This window comes from Pteronotus mesoamericanus, unplaced genomic scaffold, assembly GCF_021234165.1.
Source record: "Pteronotus mesoamericanus isolate MK-2021 breed Mesoamerican mustached bat unplaced genomic scaffold, CSHL_Meso_final contig_101, whole genome shotgun sequence".
Lineage (NCBI taxonomy): Eukaryota > Metazoa > Chordata > Mammalia > Chiroptera > Mormoopidae > Pteronotus > Pteronotus mesoamericanus.
The window spans coordinates 15,614,929-15,632,385 of NW_026555001.1; the positions used below are offsets into that span (position 1 = coordinate 15,614,929).

Consider the following 17,457-nt stretch of genomic DNA (forward strand, 5'->3'; position numbering starts at 1 on the left):
GGAGGGGGAATTCTCAGAGGTCCATGGCAGAAGGGGGACAACGAGAGGCGGGGGTACCACAGATGAAGCTTACACCAAGTTCCCTGACCTAATTCTGGCCAAATGTGTAAACTTGCCTTGCTGTGTAACTGTTTCCAGGGGAGAAAACATGCAGCGCTGTGAGACTATTGATACCATCCTGGCTACATCCGCACCCCGGAGAGGCTACGCTGTAAACGGCCAGATCTTCTTGTCCCAGGGATATCTTCTGCACACCCAGGTGAGGCCTCCAGGCTCCTGGAGATGGGAATTAGGAGTGGCACTCCAGAATTCTGGGGACATAAAGCCCTTTCTGAGGCCACCTGCCTCCTCCCTCTGGGCCCGGTCTCTCAGGCATTGTCAGCGGTGGTGGGAGCTTCCTCTCGTCTTCCCTGTAGCAATGGGCTGCTCCTCGGGCATTCCTCACCTATGAGTTTCCCACCACAAGGAAAAGGTTGGGTTGGATGCTCAACAGTGCCTTAATAGAATCACACCCTTAAGCAAACACATAAAATCCTTTCAAAAAGCATAAAACAAGAAATCATTCTCTCCTTTTTCCCTTGGGTGTAACACGAAAACACAGCTCTCGTTGGCACTTTTCCACAAGGAAAATCTTCAGCGTCAAAGTTCTGGTTTTCTAATACTGGGATACCTGGTTTTCACCTACTCTAGAGATAGGGAGATTGACTTAGTTAAAAACACATAACGAGCAACATTCCAGCTAGCCCTTCCAGATTGGTTTTGTAAATTCTGAGAGCCACCTTCTCAAAGCGCCGTCCTTTTACACCAGCAAGATAGAGCTTACTGCTGCTGTCCTGTGGCCACCCAGTGCGACCCAGACAAGAGACGTTCATGCTGCCAACTACCATACACCATGGGCAAGAGCCAAGAATCCCATCACAGCCCCTCACCTTATGTATCAAGCTGGTTAAGAAAGAAAATCTTGAGGTTTCAAGGCTAGGTTAAGAGAGCCAAAGACTCATCAGATAACTTAACGGCAAATATAAGCCACATCAATTAGTCCTATGACGCCGTCATTTAGCCAAGCTTCCTCCACTCAAGGAATAAAAACGCTTTTGTCTTGCTCTTTTTATATTAATGAAGGACAATTTAAAATTACACATCTTATGCTAAAGAGTCCTTTAGTATGACCTAAACAGTGATAAAAAAAAAAAAGGCAAAAAACCCTATGAAACAGAATTCTGGTTTGGAGCTGTCATGTCACACGTCAAGACACTGCAGGCTAGCGTGAAAGGCCCGGAGACAGGGAGCTAGGCTAGGAGTGCACGCAAGCTCAGTTGATTCCTTGTTTCTGTTGTTTCCATTGCTGTTTATCTGCTTTCCCACGGGCAAGCAGCCACCTCCTATCACAGAGCCGCCCCTGTCTTAGGTCAGCAGACAATACATGCGAAATCTGCAAAGGATGGAGGTACTGGCTTGGGTGTGGCCACTGGCAGAGGAGCGCTGGTCCCCCGGCTGCAGGCTCTAAAACCAAGAGCCGCACCCCCGCCGGGTAATCCAAGGCAGCTTCTCCCGATATTACCACAATCCCCAGCAGCCTTGACTGCTCCCTCTATGAACGCGGAGCAGCCTTTCGATGTAGCCGCCTCCTCAGACAAAGCCAGGTGCTCAGGGAGTCCGCTCCGCACAGAGGAGACCTCCAGGTCCCCGCCGCGTCGCCATGCCGCGTCTGGGCGGCTGGTCAGCAGCGTGGGGCAGGCAGCGGTGCCGCAACCAGAAGGCACCAACGCCGGGAGCGGCGGCTGTCTGCCGGCCCCACAGACCCGGGGGACGCGCGACTCCCACCCGGGCATTAACGGCGGAGCTCTGCCTAACACAAACCCCACGATGAGCACGTGCCCTGAGATTGCTCCGGGAGCATTTTCTGCACCAGAAAACAGCACGCGAGGTCTAGGGGGCCCTAGTTCGTCATCGTCGTCGGGCGGAGACCAGCGCCGGCTATTGTTCTTCTGCTGTCCCCGGGCGGGAGACGGGCCCCATTCCGCCGCCCCGGCAGCATCTGCCACTGGACCAAGCCTTTCAGCTCCGCGAAGAAAAGGGTGTGCCTGCGGCGCTGCGCATTATCACAAAACCCTGAGTCCCTACGTGCTTGTATCAAGCCAGGAGACAAAGCTCCGTATGGGGACAGTCCAGTCCGGTCCAGATTCACGTCTGTCTCCTGGTCCAAGAGCTACACCCAGACGTCCACCTGGATCTCCAGGCCCGAAGCCTAGAGCTGAGGGTCCTCGCCTGAGACCCGCCTCCCTGCAGCCTGCCCCTCCCTTCCCTGGAGACCTCTCGTCTCGCTACCGCTCGAGCCTCCTCCTCCCTCGCACCTACCTTCCTTAAACCCAGACTGTCTCCACCCTCCAGCATCCCCCTCGCTGCCGTATTCATCGTCAGCCCCAGCTTCGCCTCGCGCCACCTGCGGCAAGCTCCCTCTTTCCCTCCCTCCCTCCCCCGACCCGCCCTCCGCGCCCTTTTCTTTCCTCTTCAAACCCTGGTCTCACTTCCCCCTCCTTCCACAGCCAGGCACCTGTCCCACCCAGCTGCCCCATCTCCCCATCTTTGCTCAAACGGTGGTCTCGCCTCCGTCCCTCCTCGTCCCAGCTTCTCTCTAGCTCGGACTACTGCCCCCTCCCCAGCCAGGCCTGGGCGTCACTGTCTCCACTGTCTCTCGCCCGCCAAGCTGAATGCTGCGAGCAGGACTTCCGCGCCGAACTCTAGCGAAGCTGAGAGCCTTCTCTGGGCCGGGCAGCGCCAGGCGGCCTTTGTGGTTCAGGCAGGTGCCTCGGAGGCGGCCGGCGAGTCGTCCTCGAGCGTTTGCTCCGTTAGCCGGACGGGTGGAACGAGCAGTCAGGTCCGGTCCTAGCTCAGCAAATCCCAACCCGAAGGCGAGATAGATGAAGGGTGTGCGTACGGGTGGGGACCGGGACAGCACCGAGTTAGGGACTCGGGCAGGACGGGCCCGCAGCCAGGGAAGCCTCCGCCCAGCCTTCCAGCCTTTCAAAACACCTAGACGAGCGAGGCTGGGTGCCTACTGTGTCAGAGGAGTGAAACCCTTTCAACCGTGCCGCCTACTCATCTCAGTTCTTCGCAATTCCACGAGCAAACATTAAACGCCTACTGTGAACAAGGCACCGCACGCCGTTCTGTGGGCGTACAAAGAGGACTGGATTCGGGCCCCAGTTTATCCCCGATAGCCCCCACAACCCCAAATCATCCTCCCATTGCGTTCCCGGCTGCCGGGCCCACAGGCGCACACCAATCCCCGCCCTTTTGTGCGCCTCTTAGAGAAACAGAGGTCGTGAGAGGGACGTCCCAGGCCGGGGAGAATAAGCCCACCGCCCGCCCCGCCATCACCCACTCTTCCGGGATGCTGAGGCTGCGAGGGTCCGTGGGTCCGTCAGTCTCTCCCGGGTCTCGCCGCGGCACCGGAGCTGCGGGTGCTCGGGGCGGCGGCGGCAGCTGCACGCACGCTCGCTAGCTCAATACCCGCCTAGGCGCGCGGGGTGGTGGAGTCCCAAACCGCGAGCGGGGGAAGGGACGTGGGTGGTGGCTGGAGGCTGCCTCGGCCAATCATCGATCCGCAGGCTCCTCCCTAGTCCCCCACCTTGCTCTAGAAGGTTGGGGGAGGCGGGAACAGGCGGCGCCCTGCATCCTCGGCGCAGCGCTAGGCCGCCACCTTGGGACTACAACTCCCGACAGACCCTGCTGCTGGGCCGGGGTCCGAGGGGGGACAGAGGGCGCGGCCAGGGAATCCGCCGACTCCCCTTGTGACCTTCCCCGCATTCCTTTGGGTTTCCATGGTGACTCCAGACAGTTCACAAAGCACTGGCTCTTGGACGCGCTGATGCACAGGTCCCCTGGGAGAGCTACGAGGCGGGTCCCGAGGACAGACCGCCTCCCCTCCTCTCGCAGAACCCCACCCGAGGGGCTGAAACAATGCCTGGCCGCCTCTCCCCGGCGGTGCTGGTCGGGCTAGAGCCTCCTGGTTCCCGCCAAGACCCAGCCCGACGCCTTCGAAGTGGACGCTTGGAGGTATTCCAGGATGGAGAGGGCAGAGGCGGTCATTACGGGGAAATGTTCTCACTTACAAAGTGGACGGCCACTCCTGGCCACCTACGTTCACACCTTCCCCCTGTTGCGGTCCCAACCCAAGTTCACTCTCTGTGGCGCTGAACTGGGGCTTCTCCATCCAAAGCTCTCAGGTGCAGATGCCGGTCCTGACACCCCTTATTCAGAGGATGGTGAAGGCTCTGGAAATGTTTTATAACTCAATTTACAATTACTTCACCTTTTAAATTCACATCTTAAGTGTACACATAATTTAGCAAAAACAACGAATCTAAAAAAGAGAGAGAGGATCATCACGCCCTGATCCCCTCTCAAGCCTTTACCGCATGTTATTTTATGTAATTGTAATAATATAGATACGGATTAGTAATTTGTCTCTTTTCACTTAATGTCACTACAGAAGCACTGCTATTGATATAATGTTACAATGCAGCATTGTGTCCTTACTTCCAACCCCATCCCGGGGTCCCTGGGGGAACCCCACTGTGCCTCAGCAGAAGCCCCTCCCCCTCCGGGTCCGAGAAGGGGTGGAGGTGACGGGCTTCCCCGGGCACAGCCCGAAAGGCGCATCCGTCTGCGGAGTGTTTTCAAACAAAATGGTGTTTCGCTACTCTGGAGAGTGCCCCCTCCCGTCTCAGCAAAATCTACGCGGGCGCTGGCCCGCAGAGCCCGCTGAAGTGAGGTGGTCGTGGGCCATTCTCCTTGCTGTCCTTTGCGGTGGGCTCAGGACCTAGATCAGGCCAGGCTGACATTTGGGAAATGCACTCCTGGATCACCTCCCTGGAGTTTCCACACCTCCTGGGAGGAAGGTTTACTTTTCTGCCTTTCCCCTACCCTCACCCAGTTGTGAGTTTATATGTAGGGAGCGCCCAAATGAGCCTAGGGTTCAACCCAGACGAGCAAGGAATGTGGGCGTGAAACTTTGGGGGAGTGGCTCCTCCTTTCCCCACTGTTTCAAGTTGAGGTACTGCTCTACGGATTTCTCCAGGCGTTAGTCAAGCTCTGCACTTATCCACGGGTTTAGGCAAAATGGATCGAACCTCCGGGAAGCGAGGTAGATCCCAGACCCATCTCATTGCAGCAGCTGCGTCCGCGAGCACGTCCATGCTGCACTTTTTTGCCTGAGGGGAGGGTGCCCTCTAGTGGCAATAAACGCTTTCTGCACCATTGATTGGACCTGGTTTGAATTTTTGCTCATTTGCCTTCTTGGGCAAACCTCCTCTGGACAGAAAAAGAGCTGCCTCTAAGTCATCTGTCGACCTCGGACATTGATGAAGGTTGCACCCGAACGCGAGGTTGTAAGTGTCCCCTGTAGTCTATTTTAGCTTTATTTATTTATAATCTAGGCTGTTTCTCCTGGAAAATAGAAAGAACACAGGGCTTGGTGTCACACATCCCTGGGTTGGAATCCTTGCGCTACTTTGCGGATACTTGACCTTGGAGAGTTACTTAACCCATCTGAGCTACAGCTCCCCCACAGAACGTGGAAATCATAATAATTCTTTTAACCTTGCTGTGATCAGTACATGGGGAAATGCGTTAAAAGGGCATAGCATACTACGTGGCATATTAGCATACACTCAACAAATGTAGCTATTATTCATCTATTCAACAACAAATGGTTATTGACCAGTGTGAGAGATGTAAGAAGATAAGATATGACTCTCCTGTTATAACAGCCACAAAAGGCAATATGTTGTGACTTTCATTATAAAGCTTCTATGACCAGTTTACATAAGGCAGAATAGCAATTCAGGCAAGAGAGGAATCAGTTCTGAGCAGATAATCAGGGAATGGAAGAGCTGAATTTGGATTTTGCCTGGATATTGATTTGCTGGGTGGTTCTAAGCAGAGGTCTGAGATTCCAAGATAAAGGAGTATAAGCTTGTGGGTGGAAAAGCTGAGGGGTGTTTGGAAGACACCTGAAGAAACACTATAGTTTGAAAATCAAGTCCATGAATGGGGGTGGTAGGAAGAGAAGGGATATTAAGCCAGGCTGGTGGGTGTTGGGGCCAGTCTTCATGAAGTTCAGGGCCACTGGCTTCTACAACTAAATGTGTTTGGGGTGCCACATTGCCTCAACAACCAGCTTCTGAATAACAGGCAAGTGAAGGCTTAGCATAAAAGGGGGAGGGTGGAATGACTAGTGGGTGTTTTTAGATGTCATTTAATCCTTACTTCTCCACATAGCGGGTAGCATTGCCCATTTCTTACAGATTGGACTTAGAGAGGGTCAGTGACTTGTACAGAAAGTCACACTGCTGTAAGTAGCAGAACTAGGGTTCCAAACTCCATCTGCACAATGCAAGCAGAGCCCTTCCCCACCAGTCCTCCAGAAGGGTGACAGACTGTGGGAACGTGAGTGACTCTCAAGGAGAGGCTATGCCAAGCCATGGCACCCAGATGGCCCTTCCTTTGCAGCTCCAACCTGTTCCTCCTCGAGGTGCCCTTTGAGAAGGGGTGTTCTCCAACATTCCTGAGGAGCTTGACACCTCCCCAGCCATTAAAAAAAAAAACTGTGAGCCAGCCGTCAAACCTCTATATTCAAGTCAGTGCCACACAGGGTGGGAGCTCAAAAAGAGTCTGGAAAATCCCGAGCAAGAGAGGCCATGGCAGAGCAGGGGAGGCCCTGGCTTCAGAATCAGACTGTTGTGAGCTTGAACCAGACATGCTTGAACTGCGAGCCTCAGTTGCCTCATCAAAAACCTAGGCTAACAGTACCCATCTCTCAAGGCCATGGTCAGGGTAGATGGTACAATGCCTGCAGCATTGGACCCTCAATGTACGGTATTTATTATAACTTGGGTGACTGACAAGGATGCTTGGTGAGCAGCTGCAGTAATGGGTGAAGGTAAAAGTCTGCTTGTAGGCCCAGCAACAACCACTGTGGATGACCCAGGGGAAGCTTGCTGGGGACAGTGGGGATGGGGGTGGCTAAGAGGAGGGGCAGCTGGGTCGGCGGGGGGGGGGGGGATTCTCCCAGCCTTGAGGGCAAGGCCATGTTTGCATGTAGAAGAGGAAGAATGTCCCATGATGAGCAAGAAACTGAATGCAAAGGGGGCATCCATAGACATGTAGAAGGATCGAAGAAGGTGAGTTCTGGGGAAAGAGAGAGGGGAAGAGTTTGGGAACACAGGAGGAATTTGGGGGCATCCTGGGGAGGAGACAAGAGCAGACATGGCAACGCACAGAGGATACGGCCCAGCCTGAGGCTTGCTGGAGTCCCAGAGCGGGCAGCCAGGACTGCCCGGGCCCTGCTCAGCGCTGCTCGGGGCTGCTTCCATTGTCCCCATGTGTTCGGGCAGGGGCGTGGGTGGCATTGTCATGAGCTGCTTGATTCAAAGGCCTTGCAGGGACCTGGCCCAGCTTGGAATCTGTGTGGCCTTGACCTCTGGCGGGAAATGCCAGTGTGCAGCAGGGCAAGGGGAAGTCCTCACCTGGGAAAGCTCCTGGGCTCCCATGGGCCCCCTGTAGGACCGCGCCAATCCCACCTGTCTGTCTGCTTCCCGGGGGCGGGGGGCACGGGGGCCATGTGCAAAAGCCAAGTTCTCATAATGAATTATCAAATGTCAAAGATGATGACTGATACTAAGCATAGTTCCTAGGTGGAATGGGCTTCCCCACCACGGGCTTCTTTCTCAGAAAACTTTAGGAATTATTTGGAAGCACTTTGATCTTCTTAGCAGAAAAGCACTGAATAAATTCAAGATGTCATGGTACGTTAGTCCCTGTGCTTTGCAACTGAGGGTGACCAATTTTGTTCAAAGCTGGTGACAACCTTCCCCAAGCCCCACCAAGTGCTCACCCCCAAGGCTGCTCCCCACGGAGCCACCCTCACGTCACCATCCTGAGAGAGGCCCTGGGTCTCCTTGTGAAGGCCACTTGAAGGCCAGCACCCTGTTTACATGGCTCTGTTCCTTGCCCGGTACCCGGATGTCTGTTCCCGTGACCTGGGTCTGCACTCTGGTCAAGCCCTGCCTCTGCACGTGGCTACCCAGTCTCCCTGAGGGCATTGCCATGAAACCTTAACCAAAATGGCGGCTGCTGTTTATTGGGTGCCAGGCACTTGCCCAGTGTCGCCAAGTTTGATCCTCGTGATTCCTCAGTGAGGAGCTTCTCCCATCCCGTCTGCCAGACCCAGGCTCTGCAAGGGACTCTGGAGCTGGGGCTTGGAGGGAATGAGCGACTTGTCCTGGTCACTGAGCTACGGTCGGAGTCAGGATTCACACCTGGGGCTGTGACACGGAAGAAGGACCCAGGCTTCTCTCTACTTTTATTCTGTTACCTTGTGCGGAAGGTGAGAGTCCTAACACCGACGCGTCACAGGGCTGTCAGGAGGGATAGGCATAGGTGAGGGTCCGCCCGTGGGACAGCCCCGGGAACGCAGAAGGTTGTTTGCCCATGTGTCCTTTTTTTTTTTTTTTTTTTTTTTTTTTTTTAACAATTGTTACCGAATTCAAGTGCCTGCTCAGATGTTGTCAGTGTAATGATGTAGATGGATTTTCCTTCAGGTTTCCTCCTGGGCCCGCGGCCTGCCAATGGAAAATGCTGGTGGGCCTGGGAAATGAAGGGAGAAAGGAGATATTTTTCTTTTATGGTTTCGAAGTGCCTTTGGCCGCACATGCAGCCGTGGATGGAAGGGCTTCCTGGGTGTCAGTGATGGTCGGGTGCGGGCTCCTCTCCTGAGGATCTGCTCAGGAGCAACAGAGCAGTTCTAACCCAGCGCTGGCAGGGGCCGCACTTCCAGAACCGCAGTGAGCCGGGCGTCGGCTGCTTCCTGATCTTTGAGTAGCAGCCTCTCTTCCCTCTGCTCTTCCAGCCGTCTGCGCCGTCACTGTAACGAAACCCCTTCCATTAAAGTCCTCTGTTTGAACTATCTAGACTGGTTTGTTTTTTGAGTAAACATTGACTGACTGGGATGCTATAAAAGTTAAAAAAAAAAAAAGTGAGAGAAAGAGAAAGAGTTCTTAGATATTAAAAATGTGAAAGCAGTAATAAAAAATTGAATGGAAAGTTTAGAAGATAATGTGGATGGAGTTACCCAGAAAGTAAAGGTAAGCAAAAACAAAACTCCAAAAATGTAAGTGCCTAAAATTTACAGTGAATTATAATGATATTGTATGAACTGTCATGATGTAAATTACTTTTCTCATGTCACTGTACACACCTCCTGTCTGGCATCTGAAAGTGACATGTGGACAACGTGTTGGTTGTAGCGGTGTCCCAGTTAGTACAATTTGAGGAAAAAGTTAGAGAGAGATAATAATCTTCTAATTAATAACACTCTGACAAGAACTTTAAATGTATTCACAGATAGCTAAGCTTTATTTGAATGGTTGCATAAATGGGAGTTGAGGTCAAACAACAAGGTTTTTCCAAAGGTTAATTTGTATTAAACAGTAGAACTTGGTCCATCTCTTTAATTTGTCTCTGAGTTCAGTTCACTACTCTGCCCTCACTAATCATTTTTACCAGACACAAAATCTAAAAATCTTTGGGTTGCATTTCCCATTTGTCTGGAAATCTCTTAAAGTGCTTTTGGTTACGAAAGAGCAAGGTCGTCATCACTTGTATGCTACTCCGCTGGAGACAAAAACACATCCCTCGATTCTCTTGTGTAAATTTTAGCTCTTTGCAAACAGCGTACAAACAATGAACTTAAAATGTTAACACAAAACATACATGTATGCTGTAACAGTAACTTTGCTTTAAACTTTTCATTAAAGAGTTATTTTTACTTTTATTACCTCTCCACAAAGAAGTTATAAAAATATCTGTCAATATCTTAAAAAGGCACTTTAAAATCCTGGAATCAAAAATTCTGAAGTATAAACTATGCTGCATCTTCTGTGATTTACAAATAATAAAATTCTATAAGTTAGAATTTCTGAATGATTTTGATAGAAATTTACTAAGAAGAACTAGAACATCAAATCTTCAAAGATTTTCAGTTTTCACCCCAAATGAGTTTTTGAAAAGCTGTAATTCGTGGGCGGGCACAGGCCACATGGGCACTTGCTGCCGCCTCTAACAAAGCTAATGTGCAGGACAGGGATTTGCACGGGAGAGGTGCCAGGCTCTTCCTTGCAACTGCCCGAAGTGTCCTTCTCTAATATTTTTCCTTTATGTGTTAAATAGAAGTAAATGTACAGATGATAAAAATTTAAATTGTATACAAAGATGTAAAATAATAAGCAAGTATCAGCAAATCTGATGTCTCCAAAGTCACTAAGCAGTCATATGGATAATGTACAAACTGAAGTCAACCTCGGAGTATCTTTATCTGAAAATAATCCTCAGGCTTCTGGAACCATGTTGATTTTCTTATAAATTTCCACTTGCCGGGGAAAGACATGCAGCCTGTTCCTTTTTAAAAGAACCAGTTACAAAAGCAACAGGCCCGCTCTATCCAGAAACAGCAAGTCCAGGCAGCACCTCCGACTTCATGCCAAGAGTCCCTGGTATCTCCCCTGAAATTAAGGAATCACATTTAGTAACAAGGCATTTTCAAAAGTAAGAAAACCTTGTCTTAATCAAAATGAGATCATCTGGTCCTCGTAAAACAAAGAGGCTTAACTCTGATGGAAATTCGGGTTGTTTCGTCACTTTAGGGTGGGAGCCATAGAGTCCCAAATATTCAGGGTGAAACCAGGTCCAACTTTTTCTCGAGAACAAAGGGAAGGTGGATGGCAAGGGACAAAGGATGGAGAAGAGACATTCCTTCAGAGAAACTGTCCCCCTCCCCACTGATGAGAAGCCAGACGCTCCCCTGCCCCACCTCTGATGAGCAGGACAGGCACCAGGGGCAGGCATGGCTCAGCCGAGCCCCTCCTCGATGCCGCGGATCCGCCTGGCCAGCTGCACATCCTTCGGGAAGAGAGTAACGCGGCCAGCGTGGAGCGAGAGGAGATAGGCGTCCTCAAAGAGATGGACAAGAAACGCTTCTGCCGCCTGGGGACAGAAACAGAAGTAGACTGACCTAGGCGAGGGGGCGTGGCCACTTTGTCCGTGGGCACCTGCTGAACGTAGTCTCCGGGGGCTCAGAGGACCAAAGGAAAGACCGTTCCCAGAATGAGACTGAACTGCCTGGGGATTCTGCTGCCGCCAGACGGGACCCAGCCTCCATCCCTGGGCGTTCTTGTGGCTCTTTTCAAGGACGCGCGACACTCACTCCACAGCCAGCCCTGTGGAGGTCCAGAACATCCTTCTCCCATGCTCACCCCTCCCCCAACTGTACCGTGGCCCCCTTACCTCTTGTAGGGCCAACAGGGCGTGAGCTTGCCAATTGAAGTCTACACCACGAGTGAATTTAACACATATTTCTCTTGCCTGTGAAGGAGTGGAGATGGGAGGCAAAGGAGAAGGGGTGTGGGGAGGAGCAGGGAGGCAAGGAAGAGCGACTGCAGGGAAGAAGACTCTCCTGTGAGTCTCCGTGGAGAGAGGAGGGGGCCTCCTGGGGGAGGGCAGGGATGAAAGGGTGATGGGTGAGAGGGTTTCTATTTATGGAATCGAGGAACACTGTTTCAGAGGCGGTGGGGGCTGGAAATTAATTCCATAAAAATGTGGAGGGTACCCTTGGCAGGTTTTTAAAAGATAAAGAGTCCCTTACTAAGTTCGAGAAGAGGTCCCTTGGTCTTTTGGACAAGAGCTGATAGGGTCCCCAACACCTGGGATATTTAAAGAAAGGAGGCAGCATAGGGGTGGGCGGGAAGCCCCCTGGAGCTCACCAGGCGGCAGAAGGGGGTCTTCCTTAACAAAAGGTTTGTGCTCTTCTGAAGATTTTTGATCTCCCTCAGAATCAGATGTCTCCGGTGACGAGCTCGACGGAAGGGAGTGCCTGAGCAAAAGAGTTGGGTCATACAGGTGAGGTACAGAGGAAAAAGGGGGTGCCAAGCCCTGGCTGGTGTGGCTCAGTGGTCTGAGTGCCGACCTGCGAACTAAAGGGTCGTCAGTTTGATTCCCAGTCAGGGCCCAAGCCTGGGTTGTGGGCCAGGTCCCCAGTAGGGGGCAGGTAAAAGGCAACCACACATTGATGTTTCCCTCTCTTTCTTCTTCCCTACCCCCTCTCTAAAAATAAAATCTTAAGAAAAAGTGGGGGTTGGGGGGAGGTGCCCTGCTTGGCTGTCCCATAATATGATCCACAACACCAGGGACTTTTGTCTATTTTTTTCATTAGTTATCTTCAGCAACTGAAAAACAGCACAGAGGTACTAAATAAATATTTGTTAAATGAGAGGATGACCTTTTGAGGGTCTTACTGACCCTCAGTAATGATCCTTCAAGGGTTTGAGGATATTATTTTACATGCCTTTCCTGACTCCCAATCCCTTCCAAACTGATGGGTCACCTCCCTCCGCTGGGCCCCACAATACTTTGTACGTCTCTTCTATCTTTCCCACCTCGATTAGAAAGACAGTTATTTTGTTTTTAGGTTTTTTTGGAGCTGAAATCTCAGAAAGTATCTGATACAATTGCCTTGTGCTGGTTACGCTTAGGCCCAGATGCAGACATTTGGCCAGAGCTCATTAGTGGCCAAGGTGGGACCCTCAGAGGTGGCATAACTCAGTACCAGCGTCGAGCCCTTGGGCTCAATGTTTAGTTCCAATAAAAAGAAAGAAATCTTAAAAACATTCCCACAAGTAGAAATCAAAAAAGCCGAACTCTCTGACCGGAAATTAAAAAAACAGGAATAAAAAAATAAATATTTTTCTAACTCCTGTGTTAAAGAGGAAACTTAACTGAAATGAGCCTATTTAGAAATGACTAAACATAAAATTTACATCTCAAAACTTATGAGATAGAGCCAAATAGTACTAGGAGAAAAACGGGTAGCCTCAAGATCTGTTAGAAAACGAGAACATTAAAAGATACCTGACCCAAGCGGACAACTCGAGTATCAGGAAGAAAATTATTAAAATAAGCCAAAAGGGCCCTGACCAGCGGGGTTCGGCTGGCTGGGCGTCATTCTGCAAAGAGAAAGGCTGCTCGTGTGATTCCAGTCAGGGCACGCGCCTAAAGTGCCGGTTTGGTCCCTGGTGGTCAGGGGTGCGCTCGAGAGGCAACATCAACGTTTCTCTCCCTCTCATCCTCCCTCCCTTCCTCTCGCTCTAAAAATAAATAAATAAAATCTTAAAAAATAAAAATGAAAAAGAGCCCTGGCCAGGGGACTCAGTTGGTTGGAGCATTGTCCTCCACACAAAAAGGCTGAGGGTTCGATTCCCAGCTGGTACACATACCTAGGTTGCGGGTTTGATCCCAGGTCAGGGTGAATACAGGAGGCAACCGGTCAATGTATCTCTCTCATGTCATATTCTCTCTCTCTCTCTCTCTCTCTCTCTCTCTCTCCCCCCCCCCCCCCCCCTCAAATCAATAAACATATCCTCGGGTGAGGATTAGAAAAAAAATTTTTTTTTTAAATAAGCCAAAAAAAGCTAGAGCCAAAGAAATATTCAATAAAATGAATTAATGAAAGAAGAGTAAAACAAACAAACAAAAACAGTATACCTGCTCCACAAATTAAATCAAGGACCAATAAAAAGAAATGAACCTCTGATAAGTTGAATGAAGAATAAAAACGAAAAACCACAAAAACATTTTGAAGGGTAAAATCACCTTCAGAAATGCTACTCAAGGTGCAGCCAAGAAAGGAAAATCCATACCAAGTAGTTTGATAGAAGGGATGTAAAATCAAAAAAAGGTTTTACTTACTCATTTTTAGAGAGGGAGAGAAACACCAATGTCTGGTTGCCTCTCCCAAGTCTCCTCCTCAGGACCTGGCCTACAACCCAGGGAAGTGCCCTGACTGGGAATTGAACAGGCAACCTTTTTGTTCGCAGGCTGGCACTCAGTCCACTGAGCCACAACAGCCAGGGGTCCACCAAAGGGATTTAACACAGTGAACTCATTGCAAAGGGTTAGAAGAGCTGCAAGAGCAAATGGGGTAGGTGAGGCAATCCAGAAATGCCCTGTTCCAAACAGATGGCAGTGGGGACTTTCTCCCTGCACCAGGGAATGTGGGCCAAGAAAGCAGGGCAGGGTCTAGGAGACTGTTGACATTTAGGGGAAAGAGGGGGGCACAAAACCAGGAGGCCAGCTGCTGGCACCTGCCTCCGTCCTCACCACCAGCCAGCAACCCAGGCAAGGGAGGCGCCCCTGATATGCAGACAGCAGTCACAGAACACGATGAAAGGTCACCAAACAATTCAAGAAGGCCAACAGCAGGAAAGAGGGAATGAAACTCAACAAACCGGAGGAATCTGAGTCCACAGAGAAAAGTGATGAAGACTTTGAGAGAAACACACATCATAACCTCGGAGGGGAAAGGGAAGATATGAAACCATGACCGAAGAATGAACGGTTATGAAAAGCAGCCGTTGAGAGTGTGCGTGGTAAAGGACTGGGGTTAAACATTTAGTAATTGAGTCTTCAACGCCAACAGGAGCTGGGATTTAATCCTAAAGTAATGGGAAGCCATGGAAGAGTTTGAAGCAGGACAAAGCGGTGACGTGCTTACATTGTGAAGTTCATTCCAACTGTTGTTTAAGGAAAGGGACATGCATGGAAGGGGAACAGCGGCTGAGGTAGAATGCTGGTGGCTTGGACTAGGCTGGGAGCAAAAAGTGGAGTGACTAAGGATATAATATGGAGGTAGATTTACCTGAACTTACACTTGGATTGGACATGGGGGTGACAGAAAAGGATTTCTCCCACGTTTCTGGCTTGAACACCTGGGTGTGTGGTTGTGCCATTTACTTAAATGGGGAAAAGTGGGGATGAAGAGGTAGCGGGGAGTAATCAAAAGTTCAGTTTTCAGTATGTTTAGTTTGATGTACCCAAGAGCCCTTGGGAAGACAGGCAGTTGGCTATAGGTATCTGGGCTCAGAGGGAATATCGGGGCCAGAAGTAGGAATGTGAGAGCTGTCGATGTACGAGTGGTATTAGGGTCATGGGAAGGGATGAGGCTACCTGGGGAAGGGAAAGAAAGGGAAAGAAGGCAAGGAAGCCCAACATGAAGCTACTGAAGAGAGGTGGCCAGGCACTGAGAAATGATAAGCAGGAACCGCAGAGAGTATGCGGTGTCATGGAAGCCGAGGGGACGGGGTGTTTCAAGGAGAAAGTGGGCCCCTGTGACAAATGCTTGAGAACCAAAGCAAGAAAAGAACACACACGTCTGTTGGGTTTGGTAACACAAAAGTAGCTGGGGACCTTGACAAGAGGAGTTGGAGTGCACTAGAGGTACGGGTAGCCAGACTGAAATGAGTTGCAGGATGACTGAGAAGACAGGCAACAGACACGCGTGTGCTGACGTAAGTCTGGCTATGTTAAACAGGGCCGCTAGGAAGGGCACGAGAGAGAAGTGGAGAGTATGAGGGAGGCTGGGCTGTGGGGTCAAGGACCCACGCCCTTCTCTTTATCTTTAGATCAGAAATAGCAGAGCACGTTTGCAGAATGCCAGTGTGAGGAGTCTGAATTTAATTCCAAGTGCAGCTGAAGAGGACAACGGAAAGCTCCTGGGAAGGCAGGAGAAGTATATGACCAAGAGCCCAGTAGGAAGAGGAGTGGCTTTCGACAGGTAGGAGGACACCTTGGTTCTCTGTGTGAGAAGATAAGGGGAATCCAGTCTGGAGGCTTCTATTTCCTCAGCGAAGCAGGAGGCAAGGTCATCATCACCTGAGAGCGGGATGGGGGTTTGCGGTTGTAGGAATTCAAAGAGGAAGAAAGAGCCATGGACTAGTCACTGCAGAAGGGAAAAGCAAGACTGCCGGACCGGCGCAGTGAGACTGCCTGGAAGTGTTCAGTGTCCATCTGAGATAACACACTTAATTTAACCAGGAGCAGAGAGATGCTTCTGCCTAGGAAAGCAACAGCAAACATCATACTTAACGATATTCCTGTTAGGATTGCAAACGAGACAAAGGTGGGCAAAATACTGCTCTTATTTCAATTCGAGTCTCAGGGTTTCCCTAATACAATACAATAAGAAATAAAATGTAGACAAATGAAAAAGATTCAAAAGTCACTACCTGCGGACAATATAATAGCCTACCTAACAATTTCAATTAAGCAACTAAAAGACTATTAGGATTAACAAGGGAATTCAGCAAGTTGGCTGGATGTGAACGTTATTTGTATTTAGCAAAAAAAAAAAAAAAAAAAAATCTCATTCACAATGGCAACATCTATAAACAATCTATAATATACCTTTTTCTACCCTGCTCTTAGCTGTGTAACAGGAGACGAATAAAACAGTCAACACAATGTGGCCTCGCACCCACGGGACCACAGCACAGATGCTGAGGCCTGCAGGCCGGTCTTCTTTCTGGGCACGCACCTCCCAAAGGGGACAAGGTGAGAGCTCTCTGCTTGAGTTACAAGCACAGGCCAAGGCTCAACGCAGGCCCTTCTGGAAGGAAGAACAAACCAATCGAACCTAGAAGGGCACCGGCTAACAGTAGAATGGTGTTTTGAAATAATCACAAAAAGCAGCCAATAATTCTGCATTTTTAAAAAAAGCACAAACACAGACGTGGAGAAAGCCTGTGTCCGCCAGACCAGGCTGTGCGACCTTCTTCAAGTTACCTGGCCTGTCAGTGCCTCAGAGTTCTCATCTGTAAAATGGTCATAATATAAAGTTGAGATAACTCACGTAGAGTTGAGTACAATGCCTAGTACGGGGTAAACACTCAATAAAGGCGAGTAGTATCAAGAACTGGCATTAGGAGCCAGGTGGTCTGGGCCAGACCTTTCTCCTCGGAATTACCTTTCCCAGTCCTCAGCCCAGCTTTGGGACTTGGAACCTGCCGCGAGCGGATGCAGGGGGCCTGCGGCCAGGAGCCGGGAGGTCAGGCTCGTCCAGGCTTAGGAAGGGAGCCTTGGTTTTCTCGTCTGTGAAATGGGCACGCGGACCCGGCCGTGTCCAGCTCACAGAGAGGCTGCTGGGCAGCCGGCTGGGAGGGACAGGGCCAACGCCGGTTACCTGTGGAGGGGGCCGGACGCGGGGTAGGGGGTGCCGGGCTCGCCGTGCGTCTCCTTGGGGTTTCGGGCTTGCGGCCCCGGCGGCGCGGGCCCATGGCTGACACGGAGGGGTCTCGGCCCCGCGGTTCCTTTTTCGTCTTCTGGGTTCGGGGATTAAGGCTGGCGTCCGGGAGAGGTCTAAGAGCGCCCCGGACACGTGCACTTGCTGGGCAGGGCGCTGACGGCGCTAAATGGGGTTGAAATGGCCCGCTCCGCCGAGTAGGGCTGGCGTTTTTTAAAACCCAAATCCTGCGCCTCCCAATGGCTGCGGGGGGACAAATGAGAGCACAGGCCGAGAGCCCAGCGGCGGCGGTAATAGGAGGAGGCGGCGGCGGCCTGGCGGATCGA

General features: G+C 50.8%; 2 protein-coding genes across 3 annotated transcripts in view; both read right to left on the reverse strand.

The window, feature by feature from the left end:
• DPYSL5 (dihydropyrimidinase like 5) overlaps positions 1-3,513 on the reverse strand; it is a 74,106-nt gene extending 70,593 nt beyond the window's left edge. Inside the window, exon 1 of the mRNA XM_054566266.1 lies at positions 3,386-3,513. The gene's annotated coding sequence lies outside the window, so the exon portion shown is untranslated. The remainder of the gene's footprint in view (positions 1-3,385) is intronic.
• Positions 3,514-10,911: 7,398 nt separating this feature from the next.
• Positions 10,912-17,165, reverse strand: CENPA (centromere protein A). Of its 2 annotated transcripts, XM_054566279.1 has the most exons (4): positions 17,072-17,165; positions 11,823-11,932; positions 11,347-11,424; positions 10,912-11,046 (listed from the first exon to the last, which is right to left on the reverse strand). In XM_054566279.1, the coding sequence occupies exons 1-4, from the start codon at positions 17,163-17,165 to the stop codon at positions 10,912-10,914; spliced, it is 417 nt and encodes a 138-aa protein (XP_054422254.1). The 2 variants fall into 2 exon arrangements, with proteins under 2 accessions (XP_054422254.1, XP_054422263.1); XM_054566288.1 differs by lacking the exon at positions 11,347-11,424.
• Positions 17,166-17,457: the final 292 nt, after the last annotated feature.